General features: G+C 45.2%; 1 protein-coding gene across 2 annotated transcripts in view; it reads left to right on the forward strand.

The window, feature by feature from the left end:
• Positions 1-24,710, forward strand: part of UBASH3B (ubiquitin associated and SH3 domain containing B) — a 75,628-nt gene that overhangs the window by 38,235 nt on the left and 12,683 nt on the right. Inside the window, exons 2-9 of one of the 2 annotated variants that reach the window (XM_027785473.2) lie at positions 10,016-10,073; positions 10,652-10,838; positions 11,345-11,543; positions 13,739-13,908; positions 16,072-16,280; positions 22,793-22,928; positions 23,312-23,432; positions 24,382-24,504. In XM_027785473.2, the coding sequence (XP_027641274.2) occupies positions 10,016-10,073; positions 10,652-10,838; positions 11,345-11,543; positions 13,739-13,908; positions 16,072-16,280; positions 22,793-22,928; positions 23,312-23,432; positions 24,382-24,504 (1,203 nt within the window). The remainder of the gene's footprint in view (positions 1-10,015; positions 10,074-10,651; positions 10,839-11,344; positions 11,544-13,738; positions 13,909-16,071; positions 16,281-22,792; positions 22,929-23,311; positions 23,433-24,381; positions 24,505-24,710) is intronic. The other variant, XM_005236609.4, reaches the window with a different exon arrangement.

The raw sequence follows: 24,710 nt of genomic DNA on the forward strand, positions 1-24,710 counted from the left end.
TAGGTGTGAGATCATGGTTAGCTTCTCGCTAAGCATCTACTTCCCATTTTCCGTCTCCGGGGTTTGCCTTTTCAGCAAAGTTGTGAGTCCGTTAGTATAAACAACATGCAGGATTCCTCATGGTAAACAGACATTGCCCATAAAGAAAAGAAAATAACTACTTAAGAAGAAAATAAGGTGACAGTATGAACACAGTTAGGTTCTTCCAAATGCAGGAAATAATGCAAAAACTGACTGGTGCAAAGGTTATCAAATTAAGCTTGCCAAGTCCAGCTGTCAGGGCATGGGTTTCTTAACTCTTCCATCTCTGGCAAACAATATTCAGACAAACCACAAAATATCATTCCTTTGATATTAACCATTGCCTTTTCTCTTGGTAGAAAGTTACTCCATCTCATGCACTGACCACCTTTAATATTAAATTCCAGATAGGCCCATGAAGCCTTACTGTGGAGCCCACTGTGGGATTTAGTTGCAATGTATTCCCTTCCCTCTACTAGATGGAAAGGAACTGAAACAGTCAATGGATTCGCCTGTGCAGGCCCCAGCCTGATGCTTCATCCTCTTTGAACAAAACTTTGGGGGTGTTCGTTGTTTGCACATAAGTGGACAACATAGCCAAAACGTCATTGCTGCCAAGTCAAAGCAAGTTCAGACAAACATCCCAGCTCTCCTCATGATGATGTGCATGATACAAAGACCTGGACTCTAACCTAGAAGGAAGTTTGCATCACAAGGTTCATCACAAGATCCAAACTGAGTAGCTCAATGCTTTGTTTTCAGTCTTTAACTCTACCATGTTGATGTTGGTCTATGTTATCTCTACTTGCTTCCTCGGTCAGGCTGGGAAAACTTCCCCTTAGCTCTGGGGTTTACTCTGTCTCTGGAGAACAAGTCAACTCTCCACTGGCAGCTGAGAGGAGCTAAACCCACAAGGCTCCTACTAATAGGAGCAGCATATCAAAACCTTCTCACATCACACCGAGAATTAGTCCCAGAAAATGAGGCCCTTGGTGGCCTGCAGGGCTCAAGTTCCTGGTATAGCCCAGTGTCACCGACTTCGCAGAACAGCAGCTTTCTGGCAAATTGTGCAACTGCGCCGCCCCCAAACTTCCTGTTTTGAAACCCCAAGAAGCTGGAAAATGTTAACACTGGCACTTTAAAGTGCTAGTTGTGGCCTTTTTTTTTTTTTTTCCATTCTTCCTAAAGATCTGCATGATACTAAAAAATTCTGAAGCGGGGCTGCCTTGAAGAACTGGGGGCAGAAAAGCAAGCAAATGTCTCTCCAGGGAGCCCCAAGCCAGGCAGAGTGTGGCATCCATAGGAAAACCATCCCCTCTTCCATGACCTGTGTGACATTAGGTAGCTCACTGTCTCTCCACCTCCCATCTCGCCCTCTCCAAATTGGGGTGTATGGGGTGTGCTGCATCGCTGTGGCTATTGCTGCATTTTTCAGCAGCAGGTCCTGGTGCTGTGCTGGGCACTGCAGACACCTACTGAAATGGCAGTCACCGAAGACGAGCTGTACCACTTAAAGTAAGAGGCAATGTGACAGATGGAGAGGCAGGTGCTCACGAAGTGGCAGTGAGACAATTGCAATTCACGTGCCAAGCAGCACTCACCGGGCACCACGTGCAATAAGCAGCCACCTGGCACGGCTTCCCGCTCTGGCAAGCCATGTGGCGGATCCACGCTTTGCCTAAAACCCACCCAAGAAGGGGAAAAAGAGGCTCTAGCGATGAGGAGCTTCATACAGGAAACAGAGATATGGCAAATCTCTCTTCCATTCCAGCTCATTTCTGTATAGGAAGAGCAGCAACTAGAAATAAAAAAGCATCATGTTTGCCTTGAACGCTGCAAGAGAACTTACTTATTTCCAATCAGCATGACAACTGCTTCCTTTTCTGGCTATCACTGAAACTCCAGATGGTATATTTGAACATACTTAAACCTCTAACTTGGCTCCTTGCAAAGACATTGTCTTCCTGCTTAGCTAAAAATGTATTAATAGTATTGGGATGAAAGCTCCTGCTCTCCTGCACTGCGCTACTTGAATAATGAAATCTTGGTCACTCTGCAGCATTCTGGCTAGTATTAAAATGAGGTGGTTTTGATGGGGACAAGCCTCTGTTGAATGTGCTGCAGTTAAAACCACCATCTATTTCAATTTATTTGTATTATCTGTATTTGACTATTTTGCTAATACTCAGAATTCTGCAAACCTTTCACGCAGTGGTTATTACCTCTCTTCCTTAATCCTGTCACCCTTTTCCAGTGATTGCTCTGCATCAAAATTTTGAACCTTTCTGAATCAGTCAGCCAAGGTGCTGCCAACTCTTATGGTTTTACTGGGGAATTGTGAGATGTCATTTCCTTCAATCTCCGGCTTCAGGATTCCTGTTATTTTCAGAGACGGCAGCTCTTTATTTGGGTAGCAGTACATTTCTAGATTCACACATCAGGGGAAAAGCTTAAGGAAGTGAACTAGGAAGCCTGACAACAACTATAATCCAAAACAAAACAAAAAAATACCATGATTATAAGCAAAACTAATGACAGGTTTTTGCATGGGAAGCTGAAGGGGAAAATAAAAGGACAGAGGAATTCTGATGGTGCGTGTGACCAGTTCAAATCAGCCAAAATACCTGCGCCTCATTCCTCCTCCATCACACAGGGACCTGGTGGAGAGGCTGGCAACTGCAAGCTCAGGATTTTGACATCTAAGCCCATGCCTCATAAAATTGCTGTACTGTTTTTGTTCTAAAGAAAATAATATCCTGTTTCCTTTTTAAACTGTGTATCTCTTTAAAAATATTAAATGGCTGCTACATTCCTGCCTTTATCCCAGACACTTTTTATGAGTCTGTACTTCCCTCTTCTTTTGCTTTAACAAGCTGGCTATGCAGAGGATTAGGGGAATGACAGTGCACATGGGCTAAAGAATGGGGGGGGGGGCGGGGGGAAACGCCTTCAAAATCTTACATAACTTAAAAAAAATAAACACGTAAAACAGAGGCACACACCCAGGCCCTCACTCTTTGCACTTAAAAATCATCATCATCATCATCATCATGTGGCCAAACAGCAGTTTGCCAGCTGGACTGTCCTCTGAAAAAAGGAACATTTTAAATGATGGAAACTAGAAATACATAGCAGCATGTTTCCCAGACTTATTTCTGATGGCGTTTCCCATTTCTCTTTCTTTCCTATTACCAGAGCTTGGTATTCAATAGCTGGGAGTAAGCAGCCACCCCTTGGGAAGGAGGAGGAAGAGAACTACCGAGCCCCTACCATGCCGTCAGGCACCTTCTATAAACATTTACGTGACCTACAGGGTACAGCACAGTTTGAAATCTGGCAGTCTCCATAGCCACTGTGCAGTCGGGCAGTTCCCCGTACTCCTCTGAAAGTTCCTGTATTTCAGGCAAGACCTGGGTCTTTACATGGCTGTGATCTGCTTATAGCATTCGCTGACCTAAATTGGGGATGTTGTACCGAACAGCGTGTTCCTAAGGGGATCTCAGCGTATAGCAATGAACTCATGTTTTGTGGAGGATGTGGCTGCAATTAAGAGTCACTCAGTTAAACATGAGGACTTTATATCCGCCAGCCTGCGCGGTATGCAACAAAGTGTAAGCTAAGGTAATGTCTGAAGGATTCAGCCAAAGCTCAGTAAAAGGAAGAAAAAGTAATTCTGCTGCTGCGCAATTACGTTAAGAGTCGTTTGTCTTGCAAAAACACCCTGGGGTTTTTGTTGGTTTTGTTTTTTTTCTCTTAACAAATTGCAGAAAAGAAACCTACTCAACCTCCTACCCTAAACAGGAACTTGATCCCTAGTGATATCTTCCTGTCCTGTCCCTATTTATAGAAGTAAGGTCACCTAAATAAGAACAGAAATCGTATCATATGATTTTTGGTGACCAACTGAATTCTGCATATTGAGAATTCAGAGGAATACATATGAATAGCCCACATCGAAAACCAGTTGGAAAGAACACCTCACTGGCCATTTTTGTGTGGAGAACAACTAACCACTTCATGAGACATGCAGTCAGTTATTTGGAATTTGGTTATCTTTCCCTACATCGAATAATCAAGTCATTAGATGGACAGAAATTTTGCTTGCAAAACTGTTCTACAATGTGCCATTGTTTATTGAAAGCCTACAATAGACACATTTCCACTATGGTACTGTTAATGGTATAAACAATTGATGAAAACTGCAAAAATTAAGGAATCTGTAAGGGTCACTTGATGGGAAATTTGGAAACTCACACACACACAGAGCTGGGAATTTTACTGTTTGCAAAAAATTTGTAAATGCTTCCCTATACATGCTGCTACACAGCAGGGTTTGAATTCAGGACCTCCGGCACCACCACTGTTTGACATGTGAGCTGCGGGGGAGTTAACTTTTAGGCTTTTGACCTGTCCCAGGACTGACAGGCATGCTCCAAACGGCACCTGCAGCCACATCTAGAAAAGGCCTTTTTTTTTGGTCATCCCCTGGAGCCAGACAGTGTTTTGTTTTCTATTCTTTTACCATAAACCAACATAGAGTGAAAAAAGTCAAAGTTTACCTAGACATAGACACCTATTTGAATATAAGTTTACATAAATACATAATTTACACACACACATACAAGCAAAAATAAATGGGCCTATTTTATAATCCTAAGTAAAATGTTCCATTTGACAGCATTCTTCTTTCAAAACTCATTTGATGTTAATTATGATCCATAATTCCTATCTTGTCATGTCAGGCAGTCCTTCGAACTGAACCTAATGATGAGGAAAGCCAAGTACTTCCATCATGTTTAATGCAGTTTCCAAAGTATCTTTATTTACACAACTAAATATTTTATGGGCCAAAGATTCAGGGCTACTTGAAATGATGAATTAATTCCTCCAAGGGGTTTTGTACATGGATAAGAAGTTTGTCTAGGCTTGAGGCATATAATGAAAGGGAAGATTTAGTCATTCCCTTTCTTTTACAGGCTGCCTCCATCCTTCCATTGCTCATTCACAAATCCCTCGGTGCCTCTGTAGGCAGACAAGTTGTAGGTGGATCTGAGGTAGAGGCTGCTGCTAGCATTTTCTACTGCCTCTGTGAGCAGCAACACGCAGCAGAGCAAGCCTTCTCTTACAGAGAGAGGTCAGCTCTGCCGACAGCAGAGTTTCAATCTCTGCTTATTATAGCAAATGGAGAGCCAATGGAAATGGGGAAATTCAGTCCTAAGCGGCAGCCAGAGGGGCCAGCTTTCTATGAACTAGACTTTGCTTCTGGAGAACAACCAGGCTGCGTGGCCCCAAGGGTTCAGACCAGCTGTGTGACTCAGCCTTGGTGTATTTGAACGTGTGAGGAGGAGAGGAGGTCGCCTGCAGCAGTCTCTGCTCGGTCTGTGCCTGAAGGGCCAGCTCCAAGGGCTTCAGCCCAGCTTGGCCATGATGGAGGCTCGGGACCCTGCACAGCCGCGGTGCACACACACGCATCTTCCCTGCCCTAGCACAGTACATGCATGTCAGCTCATCTCTGCCATGGGCATCAACATCCCAAAGTTTGCATACCTCTTCAGTGCTAAATTATAACGCAGGTGCAGATAAAGAAATATCTCAGATTAGTTCAGCCCAATCCCTTGCTCTTGTGCTGTTTGCATTAACTTGCCCACACGGCAGTTCATTACCAGGCACACTACGGCACCGTTGGCAGCCATATACACCCTCCTTTTTTAAACTAGACTAGAAAAAGAAAGCTGAGCGCTTACAGAGGATTTCTCTGTGTGGTGCTTCTGAGACTGAAGGTTCTCTTTATGGTTAATACATCATTCCACACTACAGTCATTTCCTCTGAAGTAAATGGAATTTTGCCATTATACTTTATGTTTATTGATATATGTTTCTTAGCTGAATTGACATTCCCCTGTTGCCTTTTTTTTCTACCCTGAAATTGCAGGAAACCAAAAATCCTTCAACAGTAACGAGTTAAGTTCGTTAGCGTGCAGAGCTGTGTACTCTCCCATTAAGTGGGCTGAGGTTAAAGTGGGCACCATTTCCACATTAATATGTATATGCCAGGGCAGCAACACCGGTTCTGCTGTAATGTTTCAGGCTCAGGGGTCAACTGTTTAGCTGGGATGCTTCCTAGCAAGATTTTGATACTGTTTAACCAGTGATTGAGCGGAGGAAGACTTTCCTTGTGACTTAACATTGAGGGGTGTCATAGGGAGGCCTTTGAGGTTGAAGAATCAAAACCATCTGATTCTTTGTGGTGGCTAAAATACTTGTGGTGCTTCTGGAAGACACTGCTATTAGGATCTTCTCCCTAAACAATCCATCTCCAGACCTGACTCCAACTGGACATGTCCCTTGCTGTCTGTTGACAATTGCTATTATGTGTTGCTGTGGATTGTTAAATGAGTTCCCTGTACTTCATCTCAGAGGCAGCAGAGGTTAAGAGATGGAGGAGCTGGGTGGCTGGAGGGACTAGTAGTGCTGCACAAAGCTTCTCACCTCCTATCTGAACCCTGCTGCGATTTTTGCATGACCAGAAATGGTTACTATGTGATGCTGGTTTGGTAAATTCTGCAAAATAAGTTATTTTGTGGCTTTTTCCCCTTTTTTGGTGCATCTGCATCACAAAACCACTTCTTACTACTAGCTACAATACTACAGCAACACTTGCTACCCAGCATGAGTAAATCTGAGCACCTAAGCCATAGCTAGTCACCTAATTAAGTGACCTGGTTTTCTCAGGAGCAGAATATGTCTTCCAGCTCCCACTGCACTCAGCAGCTGTGAAAATCAGGCCACTTTTGTAAGTGGCCAAACGTAATTGTGATTAGTTTCAGGTACACAACTTTTATAAAACCTGATCTTGACGGGGCCTGGGAGCTGGAGCACCTGGCAGATGGGTCCTCTCCAGGTTCTGGCTGGTGGCAGCAGGGGAAGGTATTTGAGAGGAATGCAGTGCGTGCCTTGTTTTGTGACTAACCAGAGGCTATCAGTAATCATCATCATTCCCAGCACTAAATTAAAAAAAAAAAAAAAAAGAAAGAAAAAGAAAAGGTCTCTCAGCTTCAGGTCCGGTGATAAAAATATACTTTGGCTTTTGTTTGCTTTATGCAGTATTTCCTCCTTGCACTGAAAATTAAATTGAAAAGGGAGTTTATTGTCCCCATGGAAGAGATAGGCACCTTTTGAAACCACACATGAACAAACGTGTGGGGCCCAGCCTAATGTTTTCTAACGCCCCTTGGGGTCTCAGGAGTACAAAGGCAGCAGAGAAGGAGCTGCAGTCAGTTCCAGCAGAGCTCTATTGTGCGATTTGTTCCAAGGAAACATCAATTCGTTAAGTGAACAAGTCAACAAGGGTGGGTGGCAGAACCGTCTGTCCTGCTAGATTGTGCATGACTCCTTCAGAGTTCTGCTCTGGGGTCTGGAGAGAGTAAATAACAAGTGGGAGCCAGCTTGTTTGCCCTCACTTTGCAACAGGAGAAACTGCTCATTTCAAAGCCAGAGCTTTACTCGGAGGGTGTTTTTAATTCACTGCCTCGGATGCAACACAGACACGCACACTTCAGTGGCAAGATGTATGGTTAGGAGAGTCACATCGTAGTTGTGTTTTAAAGAGCATAAACAATGAAGGCAAGGGGCATGTGTGTGTGTGTGTGTGTGAGTGTGTGACCTGAGCAAAGGCAACAATAACAGAAATGGATGGTAAAACCAGGGTAGGGAAAATCCACAGGCTCTGCTGGAGGAGCAGTGTCCCTGAAAGGTTCTCAGCTTATGCAAGGGGAGAGCTTATTGCTCTTTGCTCTTGTCCGAACTGCTTTTCAAGGAAAAGCAGTGGCTGTTTTGCACAGTGCATCCGAGCCAGACTAGGGAAAGGTCAGCAAGATAGAACAGCCCAAACTACGATGTTGACCGCACAAGATACATCCTTCCAGAATGCAGGTGCTTGGACCAGCGCTCTGCTCATCTCAAATGAATGCTGGCAGATAAGGGCAGCAAAATGCTTCAGGAGGAAGTATTTTCATAATCACACATTTGCAACACAGCCCTTTTTTGCAGCATTATCTTTCTGCCTTCCTCTTACCCTCAAAATGAACAAAAATATGTATATTCAAGGGGTGGGGAAGCCATGGGCAGAGCTGAAACACAGCTGAGTCAACAACACATGTCTACGAGCTGGGCTGGTGGGTAACACTGCATATTCCTGCATGGTTATTGGAGTGCTTTTGAAAGTCATCACTGCGGACAGAAAGGGTGACAGAAGCGCAGTAAACATCCTACACAGCACTAAGGGCAGAAACATGAAATGCTGGAGGGTCCCAGCTGCCCGAATCCTAGAGCCATGGGTTGGACCCTGGAGTCATGACCCTTTGCCCTCACTTGGACACTCTTCCTATAACCACCCAGCAGCATCTTTTCACAGCAGATAACGCAGAGTGGGTACATACTACATTGATCTCGTCCCTTTGGTCAGACACATTCCCTCTAGCTTAAAGGTGTCAGCAAGTCTTTTGTGCTATTATTGAGTTGTAACATACCATATTTAGTAAGATTAGGTTATGGCTTGAAGCTGGCTGGTGTAAACTAGAAGTTTTCCTGTCCTCAGTCAGATTTTCTGTCGCTAACAGCAGGCAACTGAGACACGGCGTATAACCCACAGAGCAAAAGGGAGGCAGGTGCTTCAGCCAAATTAACAAGAGAATACAACTAGCTGTCACCTTGGTCAGTCCTTGGGCAGTACCCCTGCTCATGCTTCACCCGCTGAATGGTAGCCAGCGAGGCTTTACCTTCGGTGGGAGCTGCGCTGGCACCTGAATGCATCCCCTGTTGTCTAATGCTGGGAAAGACACCTCTGTCCACCAGTGCTGCGTGGTGGGTCTGTACAATGTAGATCCTTTTCTGGCACTGCCTACCTGTAGGATCCCTTCCCTGGCTTCATGGGACAGCTGCCTGGAGACCCCACTCTTGCCTTCTGTGAAGGCTTCTTCCTCTTCAGATCTTCCTCCACCCACACTGTTGTGCACGAGGGTGTGCTGGTTATTTAGATTAAACCAGCATCCCATTAATTTTGGCCTCCTTCCTGCCACACCTGTAGGACTTAGTTTAAGAGCAATAGTGCCCTTCTTCCCTTAAGTAGGAAGCTCTGAAGTCACCTATTCATGGGGAATTTGCCTCCTGACACCCAACAAAGGGCCTGACTTCTGCCTCACGACCCTAACGTTTCTATCCTTTTCTGCCTCCTTCATTCATAATTTTTGCTAAATATTCATGCCATTTGGATTCCAGGTGAATTCCCCATGTTGGCTGTCTCTAGTGTTATGAAGTGGAGCTGATGCAGGGCTGCATTTCGACGCTGATCTCTAGCATTTGGAAAACGCTATTACATGTCTACAAGTTAAACAGCACGCTGCTGACTTGCACTGGAACTGGAAAATTTGCTGAACAAAAGACTTGGGGTCTTCCCAGCTGGAGTGAAAAGGGATTTATAGGCATCCTGAAGGGAAATGAGCAAAAGAGCACTTCCAACGTAGCAAGGACTGAGGGCAGCTAGCAAATTTTGGCAGGTTATTCTGACCTGAAAAGCTCTGGTTTGTGCCCCCTGGTGGCAGCTGGATTTTTCTTGTCCTTTTCTGGTCCTTCCAGACCCAAACCTTTTGATTTTCCTGATGAACATATGACCAACAAAGAGGTCATTAAATGCCAATAGCCTTCACTATCCAGAAGAACACCAGGCCAAGCAGGGAAAACCCAGAGCTCCGTGTCTCATTACTTTGAACAGGCTGCATCACTTTGCCCCTCGAACAATGTATGGTGATTTGACAGGGGACATGTCCAAAAGAAAGCCCCAGGGCTGAAAGAATCAGTCTGGAAAGCATCTCCTGCAGATTTTGAAATACACCGTTACAGCCCTTCCCCAGCAAGGACCCAAGTGCCAGCAACAGATCTGACTATAGCCATATAACCCAGCATCACTGAAATATTTTTTATTTTGCTCTCTCTCCAGACAAAAAGCACTGGCATCGACAGGTGGAAGAAGTGTTCAAGCAGCATGCGACTGGTTGGTATGAAGTAATAAATGTTAAAAAGAGTACAAGAGATTAGTGACTTTAAGGTTTTAGCCATTGGAGTGTTTAAACAGGGGCGTTATCTGAAAAGCACTAGCAAAGTTAGTGAGACATTATTTAAGAGCTGTAAATAAGTAATCCAGAAACAAGCCTTGCCTGAGACAGTTTGTGATCTTCAGTAATAGCAAAAAAAAGGTGAGAGAAAGGAACCACTACTCTCTCCACCCTTAGCACCTAAACAGAAAACTAAGAACTGCCTTTTCAAAGATGTTGAGCAATTTCTAGCGCTCTCCTCCCTGTCTTTTGTACGCCAAAAGTCAGAAAGGCAGAAGCAGTGACCCAGGTTAGATCTTCAGAGCCTCAGTCTGAAACTAAAACCCAATTTTCTTGTATTACTCAGCAGTGGTAATAGGTTGCAAGTGAGACAGTGCACCTCTCTGCCTGACCTGCCAGAGCTGATTTTTTCCATAAAGGGAGAATGAACAGGAATAAGGACAGGGGAAGCTGGTTTTGCTGGGAAAGAAAAAAAAAAAAAGTCTTAATCTTTCAATCTAACACTTCTTTCTCCCTGTCAGGCTGTTCTCCCATGTGGGTGACCCATTCCTCGATGACACCCTGCCTCGGGAGTATGTCCTCTACCTGCGCCCCACCGGCCCCCTGGCTCAGAAGCTGTCTGAGTTCTGGCAGCAATCAAAGCAGATCTGTGGGAAGAACAAAGCTCACAACATTTTCCCACATATCACCCTTTGCCAGTTCTTTATGGTAAACCAGAGCTCCTCTTTCCGTTGCCTTTATACATGCATTCATGAGCAGCCCTTGCCAGGCTCAGACTGGAGACATTACATGCTTCATTCAGTTGCTGCAGAAGGGTTTGTGCTCAGGAGCTGGGGCGGGGGGGGGCAGAACTGCCTGATGCCTGGGCTTGTTGAGGAGGTAATTGGTTTTTTAAGTGGGTTGTTTTCAGGGAAGAGCAGCAGCAGAAAACCAAATTTTAATAATCTCAAGTGATCGTTAACGCGAGAATGGGGAGGGGGGGTAGGAAGGTTACTTGGGGATATCTGATCCTGCTTTGACGACAAGGGAGGGCAGATGATTTCTACGCATACCTTTTTCTATGACCCTGTGCTTTTTCTCACTGCATTATAGCTAATGTAGACCATTCACGCCAACCCAAGCTTCCTTTCTCTACTGAGTGCACTACAGAGCTAAGCACAGGCATAAGGAGCCATTCTCCACCTGAGAAATGCTTGTCCTGTTTCTTTTTGTAGTGTGAGGACAGCAAGGTCGATGCTCTCACCGAAGCTCTGCAGGCCACTGTGATGCGGTGGAAATGCAAATTCCCAGCCCCTCTGCCTTTGGAGCTCTACACGTCCTCAAACTTCATTGGGCTTTTTGTCAAGGAAGAAAGTGCTGAGGTGCTCAAGAAGTTTGCTGCAGACTTCGCTGCAGAGGCTGCTTCTAAAGCAGGTGAGTGACTATGCTGGCAGCTGCAAAGAGCTCACAGCGCCAGCATTTTCAGAAATCAAAATTTTGATGGCGCAAAGAAAGGAAGCTCATGAAGCCAATACCTGATTTTCAAAAGTGGCTAAGAGCCTGAGAGGAACACCCCACCAGGCGCTTTGGGTTTCAGTGCTTTTTCAGTTGAAAGATCACCTGACATTTAGTCTCAAGTATTATCTCCTGACAGGGCAGTTGACATTTCGTGGTTCCTTAACCTTTCAGATAGACGGTCTGTCTGCAAGGCTGAGCGTTTCCTGCTTCACTCACTACCTCAAGCCACTGCCACAAAACTTTCCTCAGCCTTGTAAAGGCTGTGTTTGTTTTTTCGCCGCATTTCTGAGATGTAAATAGTAAACTGCAAGAGGACCCCAAGTTCCCTGGTAACCTAGGGGGGAACCTTTTAAAATCTCAGTACCGCCATGGCTGGCTCTGTTGCTGGGTCCTCTGCTGCTTTTAGAGGGGGGAACCCATCAGGAGCTAGGAGCAGGGAAATAAGCAGAGCACCCTGTGCTCTGATGGTCTCCGCTGCTGAACAGGCTCTCTGGGTGTCCTCCGATTACCTCCAAACTTGGAAGTCGGAACAGCATCAGAGCACCGTAATAGCTCCCTGACTAATCCTCCCACCCTCTGTCGCTGTAGCATTCAGCCTGGACTAGTCACAACACAATCAGTTTAGTCCTTCATTATCACAGGCTTATCCTGGAATTTAAATACATCAACACACAGCAACTTCTGAGTCCCTGGGATGTTTCTGTGCTAGGCAGGCATCCCATAACACCATGCAGAACAGCTCCAAGTCTCTGCCCCTGGTTCAGAGGCAGGGATACAGATGTGTCGTAGGTTCATCACACCTCTGAAATGCATTGCTTTCACCTGACAGTGACCTAGAACTTTTCTTCCCTTTAGAAGAGGGAGGAAATGGCTGTTACATTTACAAATGCACATTTTGGAAGGCAGCGACAGGCACAGAGACATTAGGCGGGTCCAAGGACTGCTGCAGCCACATGAGAGCGGTACAAGTGGTCCCCTCCACAGTGTAGGCATGCCTTCCAAACTGACACAAAAGGGGCAGTTCTTACCCCAAAAACACTGACCCAGAAGAAGGAAGCGTCAATGGCTTCTAGCAAGCTTCTGTCCCTGTGACTGCTCCAGTTCAGACCGAATTGGTTCTTAGGGGAAACTGCTGCATTGCAGTCCACAGCTTGGTCAGGTTATTGCATTAAAGTCTCTGGGGCTTTTTCAGAGATCCAGAACATACTTTTTCTTGCTGATCAAAAAAAAGACAGATGAGCTTGCAAAGATACCCCTGGCTGGCACTTGGAGCCAAGTCTCTGAATAGCTGCAATTTTGACTGAATAATCAGTTAAATTTAATTGCAATTTTTGGTTGAATAAGCAAGAAGAAATTACATGCAAACAATCTATCCAATGATTTCCACATCTACTGGAAAAGTCCCAATACTTCACATACTTTCACCTTTCTGCTTCCTGGAATCTTCTCTCAATACGGGTAATTCTTCTGCTGGTTCATTTTGAATTGTTATCGTATCAATGTCTGTTTCCACAGTTTTGAATACCTCACCCTCAGTGGGCAAACTGGTAATCCAACTAATGTCCAGAGAAAAGATTTAATCAACTTGCATGAACCTGTAAATTCCATGGATTTGTAATTGCTACTGTAGGAGAAAGAACAAAGGTGGGAGAGTAAAAATTATGCTTTCTAACTTGCTTATTTTGGAGAGATCCTCAGCTGCTAATGAAAGAAAGCCTATCCCTTACCTAGAAAAATGTCTTTTTTGGCAGAAGACCCAGTGGGTTCAAAATTACAATAATTGTTATCACACCATCCAGAAACCCATTGTTTCCTGAATGCAAATGCGTTTTGGCAGTTTGGCAAGGATGCTTTTTTACCACCCTGTTGTGACTCAGGACTGAATCAGACAACAAATCTTAATAATTTGATGCAAGGCGCAACACATATATAGGGCACTCACATATGACTTTCCCAAAGCCTTTTCAGAAACTGCCCTATAATGTGTTCCACTTGAGCTATCTTTAAGAGTTCAGCTCCCAGCTCCTCTTGAGACATGATAGACACTCTTACACCCTTGAAAAGCTGCTAATCTCGACAGTCACTTGTTAACTGACATCTTCTCATTGCAGATGTTCACGTGGAGCCCCACAAGAAGCAGCTCCATGTGACACTGGCCTATCACTTCCAGACCAGCCACCTGCCCACGCTGGAGAAGTTAGCGCAGAACATTGATGTCAAGCTGGGCTGCGACTGGGTTGCTGCGATATTCTCCCGAGACATACGCTTTGTTAATCATGAGGTAAATTTTTGGAGCCTGTTTCAGTCAAAAAGAAAGAAGGAAAAAAAAAAAAAAAAGAGAAGAAAAAAAAAAAGGGCCTAGCATAGTTGCAGGCTGCTTTAGCTGTGAGCTGAATGAGGACTCCATGGCTGCTGCCACAAGCTGCATTCACAGGCTCTACAGACATAAAGGAATTTGCCTCAGGTCCCACAAGGACACTCAGAACATAGATCTTCCACAACCCACCAGTCATCTTAACAAACAAACCATCCTGCCCTTCTTTGGCTTTTTTACTCATACTGTCTAGACTTGCTATTTCACCCACCTCATTTCTTGCTTCTTGCAGGAACAATGTCCTGCTGGATTAATTAATTCTAACAATGACTCTCCTGTTAGCTCAACATAAAATGGTCTGATCTCTCAAGAACCAGGCCAGCATCTTAATCCGAGTGCTATCCATTTCTTCTGTATAGACTTGGCATCACTATTAATCACAACGTTTAGTTTCATCATGTAAGAAACTTTTACCCTTGTGGCCCATATACAGAATTCATATGAGTAATTGAAGTAAGTGCAGTAGCTAAGTGTCTAAACATTGTTTTCTTAATAATGATGCTTTCCAACACAACATACAGAAAAATATATATTATGTCTATTTTGTAGATTGGGATCGGGGACATAGAGAAACCACACGTGAGATGCATCTCACCTCCCTGTAAATACCCACAAGTTAGACCTCAAAGTCTGAGCCAGTCTGAGGCTCAGCGCAGAGAAACAGGCACCTCCAGAAAGTGAGTCATCTGACCCATCTAAGCTCTCTATCTCAGGGTGAGATGAATCAACCTCTGGAGGAGGCAGCCTCCAGAAGGTGCCGGCTCAGGGAGCCAGCTAGACTCCTAAGGTTGGGGTGATTAACCCCACCAAAGCCTGTTGTGCAGAATCAGGCACACAAAACTTGTGGCAGTGTGGGAAAAAGTTATTTTAGTCCAGCACACAGTACACCACAGAGTAAACAGATGTCAAAACTTGTGGAGAGCTGAAGTCCTTTGTGCATGGTGCTGGTGCTCTCACCCAGCCCAGGCCATGCCTCCTATGCGTGACATCCTCCTTTCCTATCCAAAGAGCCATCTTGTCCTTTAGAAGCTGCAAGGAGTCAACACTATCACTGATTGCAAAGGGAGTTGCTGATGAAAACCAGCTCACATCTTCCGGTATCTAACTGCAGGCAGCTATGTGTGAAAGTTTTGGCCTTGTGGTATCAGGTGACAGCGACCAGTTTCTATCTTCCTTTGAAAACACCACAAATAGTCTAGGAGGATTAGCAAGCAAACGGGCTGACACCATCGAGAGATCAGAGCTGCTCGGCAGGTTATGGTTTCTTTTTGCATGGTGCCATTGCAGAAGTTAGGCTTGGCCAGGGACAATAACACAGTTGTTCTCCTTTTAAATGGGGGACTGCTGTAGCCACTTCCAAAGTGAGTTATTGGTAGACATTTAATACATGTGGATTCCTCATGCTCCAGTGAAGGGAAGATTACGCTCACTGATCTTTCCCCCAGCTTTTAATTTAATCCTGTTCATGTTTGGAATACAAAGAAAACAAGCATGGCAACATCCCAGTATTTCCCATCACCTATGATTTTTCCTGTGCATTCTCGTTAACAGTTTTGAGAGCAGCGTGTCACAGAGTCAAACCTGTTAGCCCCCTGGCAGTGTTTCTGCCTTGTCTCAAAAGCAACAGAGACAAGGAGAACTTGCTCTTTCAGGTCAAGTGTCCGTAGGTAAACCCAAAATGGTCACTAACCACTAAAGCTGTATGAATTCCAGGTCCCAATAAGAATTCAGTTCCATTTTTAACAGGGCACTTAGATTTAGGCACACGGTCATGTTTTGGCTCGCTTTAAAAAAAAAAATCATCTCCCCCGTTTCCTCCCAGTTATCAAAGACATGACTGGAATCAAAGAGGGAAGAAGGAGTAAATACCTTGAAAAGCTTTCCAACAGCAAAGAGTGGGAAGTGGCAGGAATTCCCCCAAGGGTAAAGCTTTCCTGGATAAAGCACAAAGTGATGCATTACAAGGAGAGCTGTTCATACCTTGCTAAGGAGTGCTCCTGCCCCACTCTGCCAAAGGTTCCCTTCCATTAACAATCCTTTCATTCATTTGTGCTTCTGTTTCTCCCCCAGACGCTGCAAGTGATCTATCCTTACGCCCCCCAGAATGATGATGAACTGGAGCTGGTCCCAGGGGATTTTATTTTCATGTCCCCTGTGGAACAGACCAGTACAAGTGAGGGCTGGATTTATGGCATTTCCCTTGCAACTGGCTGTTCTGGGCTACTGCCTGAAAATTACATCACGAAGGCGGATGAATGTGGGACCTGGGTGTTTCATGGGTAGGTAAAGCTGCTCAGTAGCTGTGATTTCACCTGGGTAAGTGAAGAGTCTCCCAGAGCTGCTGAGAAGCTCGTTTGGGGGAAATGAACTGGCACACAAAGCCCTGTCTCATAAGCAAAGGATGAGCAGATGCTATCCCTGTGCATGGGATTAGAGGACGACGTGATTTATTTAGCTAAGATGTTACAGCAACTATTACTCATAGGATGACTGCTGCTGGCTAATGGAGCTGGAGCAGATGGCTGCTGTAGAACCACTGCTGTGTAGACACCTCTGTGGTGGGACTAGGATCAGGAAGGTTTAAATTTGAGCATTAATTTGGGAAGCGGGAGCTTCTGTGTATAATTCCCTGGGGAGAAGGGATTGGGATCAGCAGTGTTGCTTAAGATACTCGGGAAGATTTTCAGAAGTGGTTAGTTGCCTGCCTGCCGTTGGCTTCAATGAGAATGCAGACCTCACATTTTGAATAAGGTTATGCCTTAGACCTCTTGATTTTGATGGGAATTAGTTAAACGGCAATAAAAAACTAGTGCTTGAGGGGTGGGTTGAACACTCTTGCAAGGCTGTCTGCACCTCTGAAGCACCCAAACACCTTTGACAAATCTGGAGCATAGGAAGTAGTTTGTATGTCAGAGCACAAGCCAACAAGGAGAGGGGAGAGGCACGTTCCTGCCTGCTGCCCCTCTGCTAAGCACCGTGCAGGTACAGAAGTTTGGTTACAGTCACACCAGCGAGCAGATTAGTTACAAAGGGAAGGGATGGAGACATAGAACAAAACACAGACAATTAGTATTTCAGATTTCAGTGGGAAAACATGACCTGCGGGGAGAAGGTCTGAGCAGAAAGTGAAAGCATTCGGTAACCCATGTCAGCACAGGACAGTCAGAGGAACCGACCTAACGCAACACTTACTAGAAACAGATCCAACAACTCAAATCAGGCAAAATGCAGGAAGCAAAAAGGGCAAGCAGTTGTCTTCTTTAGCTGTGACTTTTCAGGCATAACACATGCAATGTGGTGAATAACAGACGGAGAGCAGGTACAGGGCAATCGTAGCTTGCAGGCTGGCTTCCAGATGTGACTGCCAGTAATCACTGCCCTTCTGGAAACCAGACCTGAGTCCTCCCCAACCCAGAAGCCCATCAGGGAGGGACAAGCATAGCAAGAGATCACTCATATACCCTCTTGTCACAACCATCTACTCTTTTCTTGCCTGCCCTCTGAGAAATGAACACCACTAATAAAGGGCTTCCATCCATACATGAGCCAAACAGAACAAACCTGTCTCTACTGAGTCTGACACTGTGAAACTCCAACTCATCTTTCATCAAGAAAAGGCCTCCAGTAACCAGACGCATGGGCAAATTCAATCAGTGTTTGTATGAAGACAGGACTTAATCCAGACCCTCCAAATCTGCAATCCAACAAGACCATCCTTTCTTCCCCTAAAATTTGCCAGCCAGAATGCTCTCAGGTCCACATACACTGCAGCAGCCTGCTCTAGTGGATTCTGGGGTTTGGTTTTGTTTTTTCTTAAATGCCTAGAAGAGTTTTGAGGCCTAGGGAGTAGCATGAGAAAGAATTACTATTGCAGCAGCAACTTAAAGGAAAGCCAAATGTTTTGTAACTCAAGCACCTCTGCCGCCAGACAAGCAAAGAAAGGAAATGCCCCTTCCCTGATTACCGCTAAAGACTATAAATCATGAATTAGAGTATGCAATATGGAACATTTATCAAAAACATTATTACATACCCGGAAACAGTCTCATTTTACACAACAGCTTCCCGCAGGGAATATTAGGTTACAGAATGTCACGTGGTCAAAACAGTACAGCAAGCTAAGGACAACCTGAACCCCTCTGCCATCTAGGCAATGGTATCCACAGTAGGATCCTTGTGGTTAGAGAAGAATGGCACACAGATATCTTCACTTTGTACACATGAAAGTAAGCATAGCAGTACTCACCGGGACTGCAGGAGAACTGCTGCTGGGCAGGAGATGGGACCCAGCTCATGGGGTTGTGTCTGAGGCTGCTGGTGGTGAGCAGTGCTGTGATCCTGGGGGCTGGTTTGTGCTGCTTCTGTGGTACACAGCCACGTCCTGTTTCATCCCTGCAGAGGATGATAAAGAACAGAATAGCAGCCATGGAGCTTTCCCTCCTAGTCACAAGAGACTGCATTCTTCAAGTGAAAATCATGCATTATTGAGATCATCACGAAAATACAGCTCACTCTGGGCTGCAGCACCCTGGCTATACCATGCAAGAGATATGACAGGAAAAATGCTATTCTGGCATATTTGATCGAATCTTTAATAAAAGCAAAATCAGATTGCTAGTTCGTGCACATTTCACCTGAAAAAGGTTCCCCTGTTGCACTGCTCAAGGGAGGCACAAGCTGAACTGTGGCCTTTGCAGAACATGTTTTTTCTGGCTAATCTCCGAACAGTGAGCTCTGCCCAGCACACAGACCTTCCTGGCTAGCACTGTACATTCAACAGAAGGACATCCCGTCCCTGTGGTAAGGCCTGTACCTCAGCTGCAGACCAACAGGCTGCCACGCGAAGAAAAGAAGCATGATGGTCTGTTTAATAGGGGAGAAGAGGCTTTGCCTTCAAGGCAGAGTTACTGCCCATGAAACCAGGTTGTGTCTTGAGAGACTCCAGGTCTGAATCCTTTCCCTGTTTACTAAAAATAGGAATGGTATCACTTCTATTCAGCAAACCCCAAGGATTCTTCATAAACTTAAACTACATTTCTTTGCTGGCTGTGGCACATCCCTGCATGATTTCTTCTCATGACAAGGACTGGTACCAGTGAGGAGAAACATTTGATCTCTGATCAGTGCTATATGTTGGGAAATAATTGAAGATAACTTGCTTCATCATCCCACACAATGCAACCCAGATCCTAAGTCTGTGTAACCCATTCTTGCCATCCCCTCCATAAGGGTGTGTGAGTGAAAAATAACCTTTCTGAAACAAGCACTGGAGTCTCCTTAGGGGAGGAACCGGTTGTGTCTGTATTGATGTCAAGAGATCTGCTCTGACTGAGCCTAGGAGAGGACGTGGCCATAGGAATGTTAAAAACAAAATACTTTTCCCCCTGTATAGTATCAAGGTGGAAGTCCTTTCCTGGTAGCAGTGGAAGCTACTGGTGAGCTGAAACCACCTGGAATGAATCCAAACTACAGATTCAGTATTAAAGAGATATCTCTCTCTCTCTTCCCCCTCACCTTAAAAGCTCCCCACAAACTGCTTGCAGAGTATTTTCTAAGTTGCCTGAAAATCAGTGGGCTACCAAGTCAAAAGAAGAAACTCTCCACCCTCAGCACACAGAGCCTGGAGGAAGTGGGAAGCCCCGTGAAGACAGAATTTACTTGCCCCACAGAAGCCACAAAAACCAAGCATTCAAGACCAAGAGCCACTCTGCATATGCATGTAAAGGCAGAAGTGTGCTATCTTTGTATCTGTGGACCCAGCACCACTCAAAAGCTAAAACTTGCGATGGCTCCCTGCACTGCTTTTCCATTACCAGCAAAGCCAGAAATAGTCACCTCCTCTGCCCCAAAATGGATAGAAGCGCTGTAGATATTACACTGCAGTCTATTTCAGCTCCCCGTGAGATGCCAAAGCTATTCCTCGCCCCTTTAATAAGCCTGAGAAATCAGACTTGGCGTAAGTACCAGGGGGAGGAAAAACAGCCCTAATTTTTCAAGTTATATTTGTGCCTCAGTAGGGTTTTTTCCACTCTGTCTTCCTCTGGTTCTGCAACAATGGCTGGTTCATTTTACCCGGGAATCCCTCTCCTCTAGATAGTGATGAGTGACGCAGCAGAAGAGTCTTCCTACGAAGGGCTGAGGACCAGCTCTGTTGTGCCATGACAGAGACTCTTTCTCCATCCTCTGCTGCAAACATCTCCATTCTTCAAGTGGCCTTTCCTGACTGGGAGACATTGCCTCCAGGGACACAACAGTATCACTGACAGAGCGGTGAAGGCAAGGCATCATCCAGAAGACAGTAGATGTTGTTGTCTGCCTTCAGCCTCTGTTTGCCAAGCAGAAGAACCATAAGCCTTTCAGAAAAAGCGTCCAAACAATGACCTATGCTTAGAAGATGACTCAGCTGAAATAGCTTCAGTGGTTTCTGTTTTCCAGCAACATCAAGGAGGTATCACTGAAGATAGGCTGGTGGCCCTTCTCCAGACACAGCAAGATAGTATGCCTTTGCCTCATCATCATTCACAGCGAATCCTCACATCTATGAATAGATAGTAAAGCATTCATGGCCTTTTAATAAGGGCTTAGAGAGAAAGAAAGTGTCAGAAATTGTGCAGCAGCTCCTGGGGGCAAAGGAAAGAGGGGTAACCAAACAAATCCTTAGTATTCTCCAGGTCAGTGTCCTTTTGTCATATGGGCAAAGAAGGAAAGGGCTGAGATGGGATGAGAGGCTGGAAGCTGCAATACAGAAGTCAAGTCAGAGAGCTTGGGCTCAAGATCCTCTTTGTCCAGCACTAGAGATGGGTCCTAGCTGAGAAATTCAGATTCTTCTCATATTGAGATACTCAAGTTTTCAGGTCAGTGAGGATGTGTCGGTGCTAGCTGCATCTGCACTCCAAGTTGACCACTTAATACAGCGATAAACGTCTGTGGTGCTTCCTGCTCAGGGCTTAGCTGCTCTGGGCTTGGCACACACTAAGGCACTTGGGCAGCTTTTGGATCAGAGTTGGCCTTATCCTGCCAGGTTGGACAGGGCTTTGAGTAACTTGGTCTAGAGGAAGGCCCATACCCCCAAACTAGATGGGTTGGAAGGGACCTTAAGGATCATGTGGGGTTCTATGATTCTATGGCCTGAGTGTACTTCTGCCTGCAGTGTATCACATGCATATATTCTGATGACAAGAGTTAGACATGATTTCTCACCACAGCACCCAGTAATATTTCGCTCAGCTTACCCACAAAGCTCTCCTGCCTGCATTTAACCCCTCTTCAAGATCCACACACCCTCAGTTGCACTTCATACCATCCCTAACTCAGAGGTATTTGCTGCCCTGACCTCTGATGCTGTATCTGCATTTGGGCAATGAGAGGAACCGTTCCCTGGAGCAAGCCCAGCCCTTGTTAGGAACTCACCATGAATAAAATACAGTTACAAGAATCTGTAAACCTAGAAGGTCAGGTCTGAAAGAGTAAGAGCAGAAGGCTGGAGAGGTTATCTGCTGTCAGGGCTGTGCCCACAGTGGCTGCTGCCTCACACTGTTGGATGGGGATCAACAGTGCTGCCCCCAGCACGGCTGGTTCCCATCTCCCACTCCCCTTGCCTGCCAGTGCTTCTCTGCATGGCATCTTCACCTGACCAAGTAAGCCAGTACCTCAGTCTCATCCTTGCACCCTAATTCCACCAGATAAGGGACCAACATCGGGACCAATGGTGTGGTATTTTTTTCTTCTTTAAACTGGTGCAAATCATGGGATCTTGCAGAAGATCAGTTCTTAAAAAAAATGCAGATGACCTATTTTTGTTCCATTGGTAGAGGCACTTAGTGTTATTTTAACAGCTACAAAACCCCTCTGAGATTTTATCCTAACTAGGTGCTAGTCAGGAAGAAACTTCTGACATATTTAAAGCACTGAAAAGTGCAAGCAACGGCAACTATTTCTGCCAAAGTAAATGACCATAGACATTATCTGACAATGTTGTTTTTTAACGGCTAAGCAAACGTAACCCATGCAGTGTAACTGAATCTGCAGGGTCACTGCAGCTTCTGTACTTGCCTGTCAGAGTTTACTCCCAAGGGTCTTGGTCAAAGTCCTTGAGTCTCTGGGCACAAGTGCTTTATTTAGCAGGATCATCATTAGATAAGCCCCTTGAGGGAGAATGGGAACTATTATATCCCTTTGGCTACATTTAACAGGAAGCACTGGTGAGAATTAATTCCTACTGTAGATGGGAAACAGAATAGACAGCACTGAAAAATGTAGAAACAACAACCCCGACTGAGTGTGTCATATCCCTACCATGGGATACAAGCTATTTTGTGCGCAGGAACCCTGAAAACTGCCCAGCATGAGAGGCAGGGCTGTGCTCCTGCTTTCTGCTGAAGCAGTAGCTTCAAAGGTGAGCGAAAACTCCCTGTAGCCATAAGTTTCCAAATGTGGGTCCACAAGACCATGGTAGGTAATGTGCAGCTGGTCCCCAGATGATGTTAGTGAGCATGGTCTTGGCATTTTCCATGAGAATATTTGAGGGCTGACAGTCTCTCGCAGACCAAAGTTTGGGAACTGTTGTTCTGTGAAACTGTTTCTAAGGAAACAGAAAGCCTGCTGAGATGGGATTTGTTTCATCATGTGTGTGCATCACCTAGCAAGGTGCTCTCTAGGCGGCACTAAAATACAAATAATACCGTAATAACATGACAACAGTAATTATCATCAGTTCCTGTAGTCCTTACTGCAGGCTGAGTGCATGAAATCCAAAGCATTCCCAAAGCCAGCATCTTTCTATTTTTGTCAGGTCCTATTCAATTCTGAATACTACGTCTTCCCCATCCCTTCAAGCCTTCACTGACGGAGCTCTGGAAAGAAGACAGCAGGAAGACCAAGGACCTGGGGACGCAGGGCCACTCACCATCATCTGCCAGAATGTGCAGGTAGGGACCCACAAACGCATAAATCACAGTTTTTCCAGCAACTGGGTTTTCCCTGACAACTTATCCTCTGGTCTCCTTTCACTGCCTGCGTCAGAAGTTACAAGGTCTCTACAAGCTTTTGAATGACATGATTAACCGCAGGCACAGAAGACATCGCTGTACCCAAACCCACCTGTAGCATGGGGCAGCAGGACCCCATCCTCTGCTCACTTTACCAGTTTTATACCAGCATACATTTACCAATTTGAGAAGAGTTTCCTGTACCCATATTTGCACTGGGGTAAAGCAAGAGGTGCCTGGTCCTGACTCCTCTTAGTAAATCAGATCTCAGAAAAACCCTTGCACTTTGATGAAGGTCAAACATCCTGTAATTTTTCTTCCAGCCCCTGAGAATAACCAGCCAGCCAGGACCTCAGAAACGCTGCCTGTTTGTCTGCAGACATGGGGAAAGGATGGATGTTGTTTTTGGGAAGTACTGGTTGTCACAGTGTTTTGATGCCAAAGGTGAGTTGGCTCCCGTGGGTCTCTCGGGCCCTGGGTTTAGATGAAGGAAGGAGAGCGGCAACTGCCTGGGGCAAAGCTTAGATGGAAGCTGTGATTTCCTAACACAGAGTGCTGCCTTGAGCACTTAGGAGTGGCAGAAGACCTCCATGCAGAGCTCTGCGATGATAAGGCTGCAGTCAGAAGCAGAAACACAAGCCAGGGAGTAAATACTATATTTGCTAATATTTGGGAGACCGTTGCTGGAAAGATTACATTAAAGTAACATTGCCGAAGAGCATTTTCATTTTGAAATGAAGTCACAATGGTAGTAGTCAGTGTCCACTGCACACATGTACTACCATCAGGAAAATATTTTGCCCAGCTGACACTCAGTCCTAAATGAAAATAACACCACTACAGGTACAGTTCACAGTGCCCTTTGGGGCATAAACTGGAGTTTGCGACCTAGGAATATGCTTGAGTTTCAGACTATAGTTACCAGACTGTAACTTCAGGCCCTGTTGGTATTAGAGCTGATAAGAAACTTGTCAAAAGGTCTTTTTCTGTTAAAAAATGCCACTACCTTGTAGTCAAGATCATTGGAAAAAAGGATGATTTTACATCTACCTTCTTTCTAAATTTTGTTTGAAGAGCTCTGACATTTTAGCCTCCTGTAAAAATGTAATGTTTGAGGTATCTTTTGTTGTGGGATAGAAATTATTTTCCTTTGAGGAAATCTGTCCTAAAGATAACTTTAAAACCATTAGCAGCAATCTCTGCTGATTTTGAACTGATACAGCTGTGTAACTTAATTTTGTCAGATTTCCAATTGGTATACATGGGAAAAACTGCTCAACAGCCAGGTTCTAGGGTGCAGACGTGGTGAAAGAGGGCAGAAACAGGTGTGATGGCTCTCTGCCTCTGTCTGATGAAATAATTCCAGCAGCTGCTTCTAACCTTTCCCTCACAGGAAGGTATATACGTAGTAACCTGAATATGCCTCACAGCTTACCTCAGAGAAGCGGCGGTTTCAGGGATTATGAAAAAGATGCGCCAATCACCGTGCTGGGCTGTACGCAGGCAAGGCTTGTTGGTAAGTTGTCCTCAGCAGACAAGAGCTTGCCCAGGAAGCTTTGCTACCTTCCTCCCACACACCCAGCCAGAGAAGGTGCAAGGCAGAAAGAAATGAATTGGGTACCCTGAACTAAGAGGATTTAGACGTTTTCAGAACCTTTGCAAAGTCCCTTCACGTTCCCCAGCAAGCCCCCTCTTTCAAAGAAACCTCTTCTCCTTGAGCTG

Source organism: Falco peregrinus, chromosome 15 (assembly GCF_023634155.1).
Source record: "Falco peregrinus isolate bFalPer1 chromosome 15, bFalPer1.pri, whole genome shotgun sequence".
Lineage (NCBI taxonomy): Eukaryota > Metazoa > Chordata > Aves > Falconiformes > Falconidae > Falco > Falco peregrinus.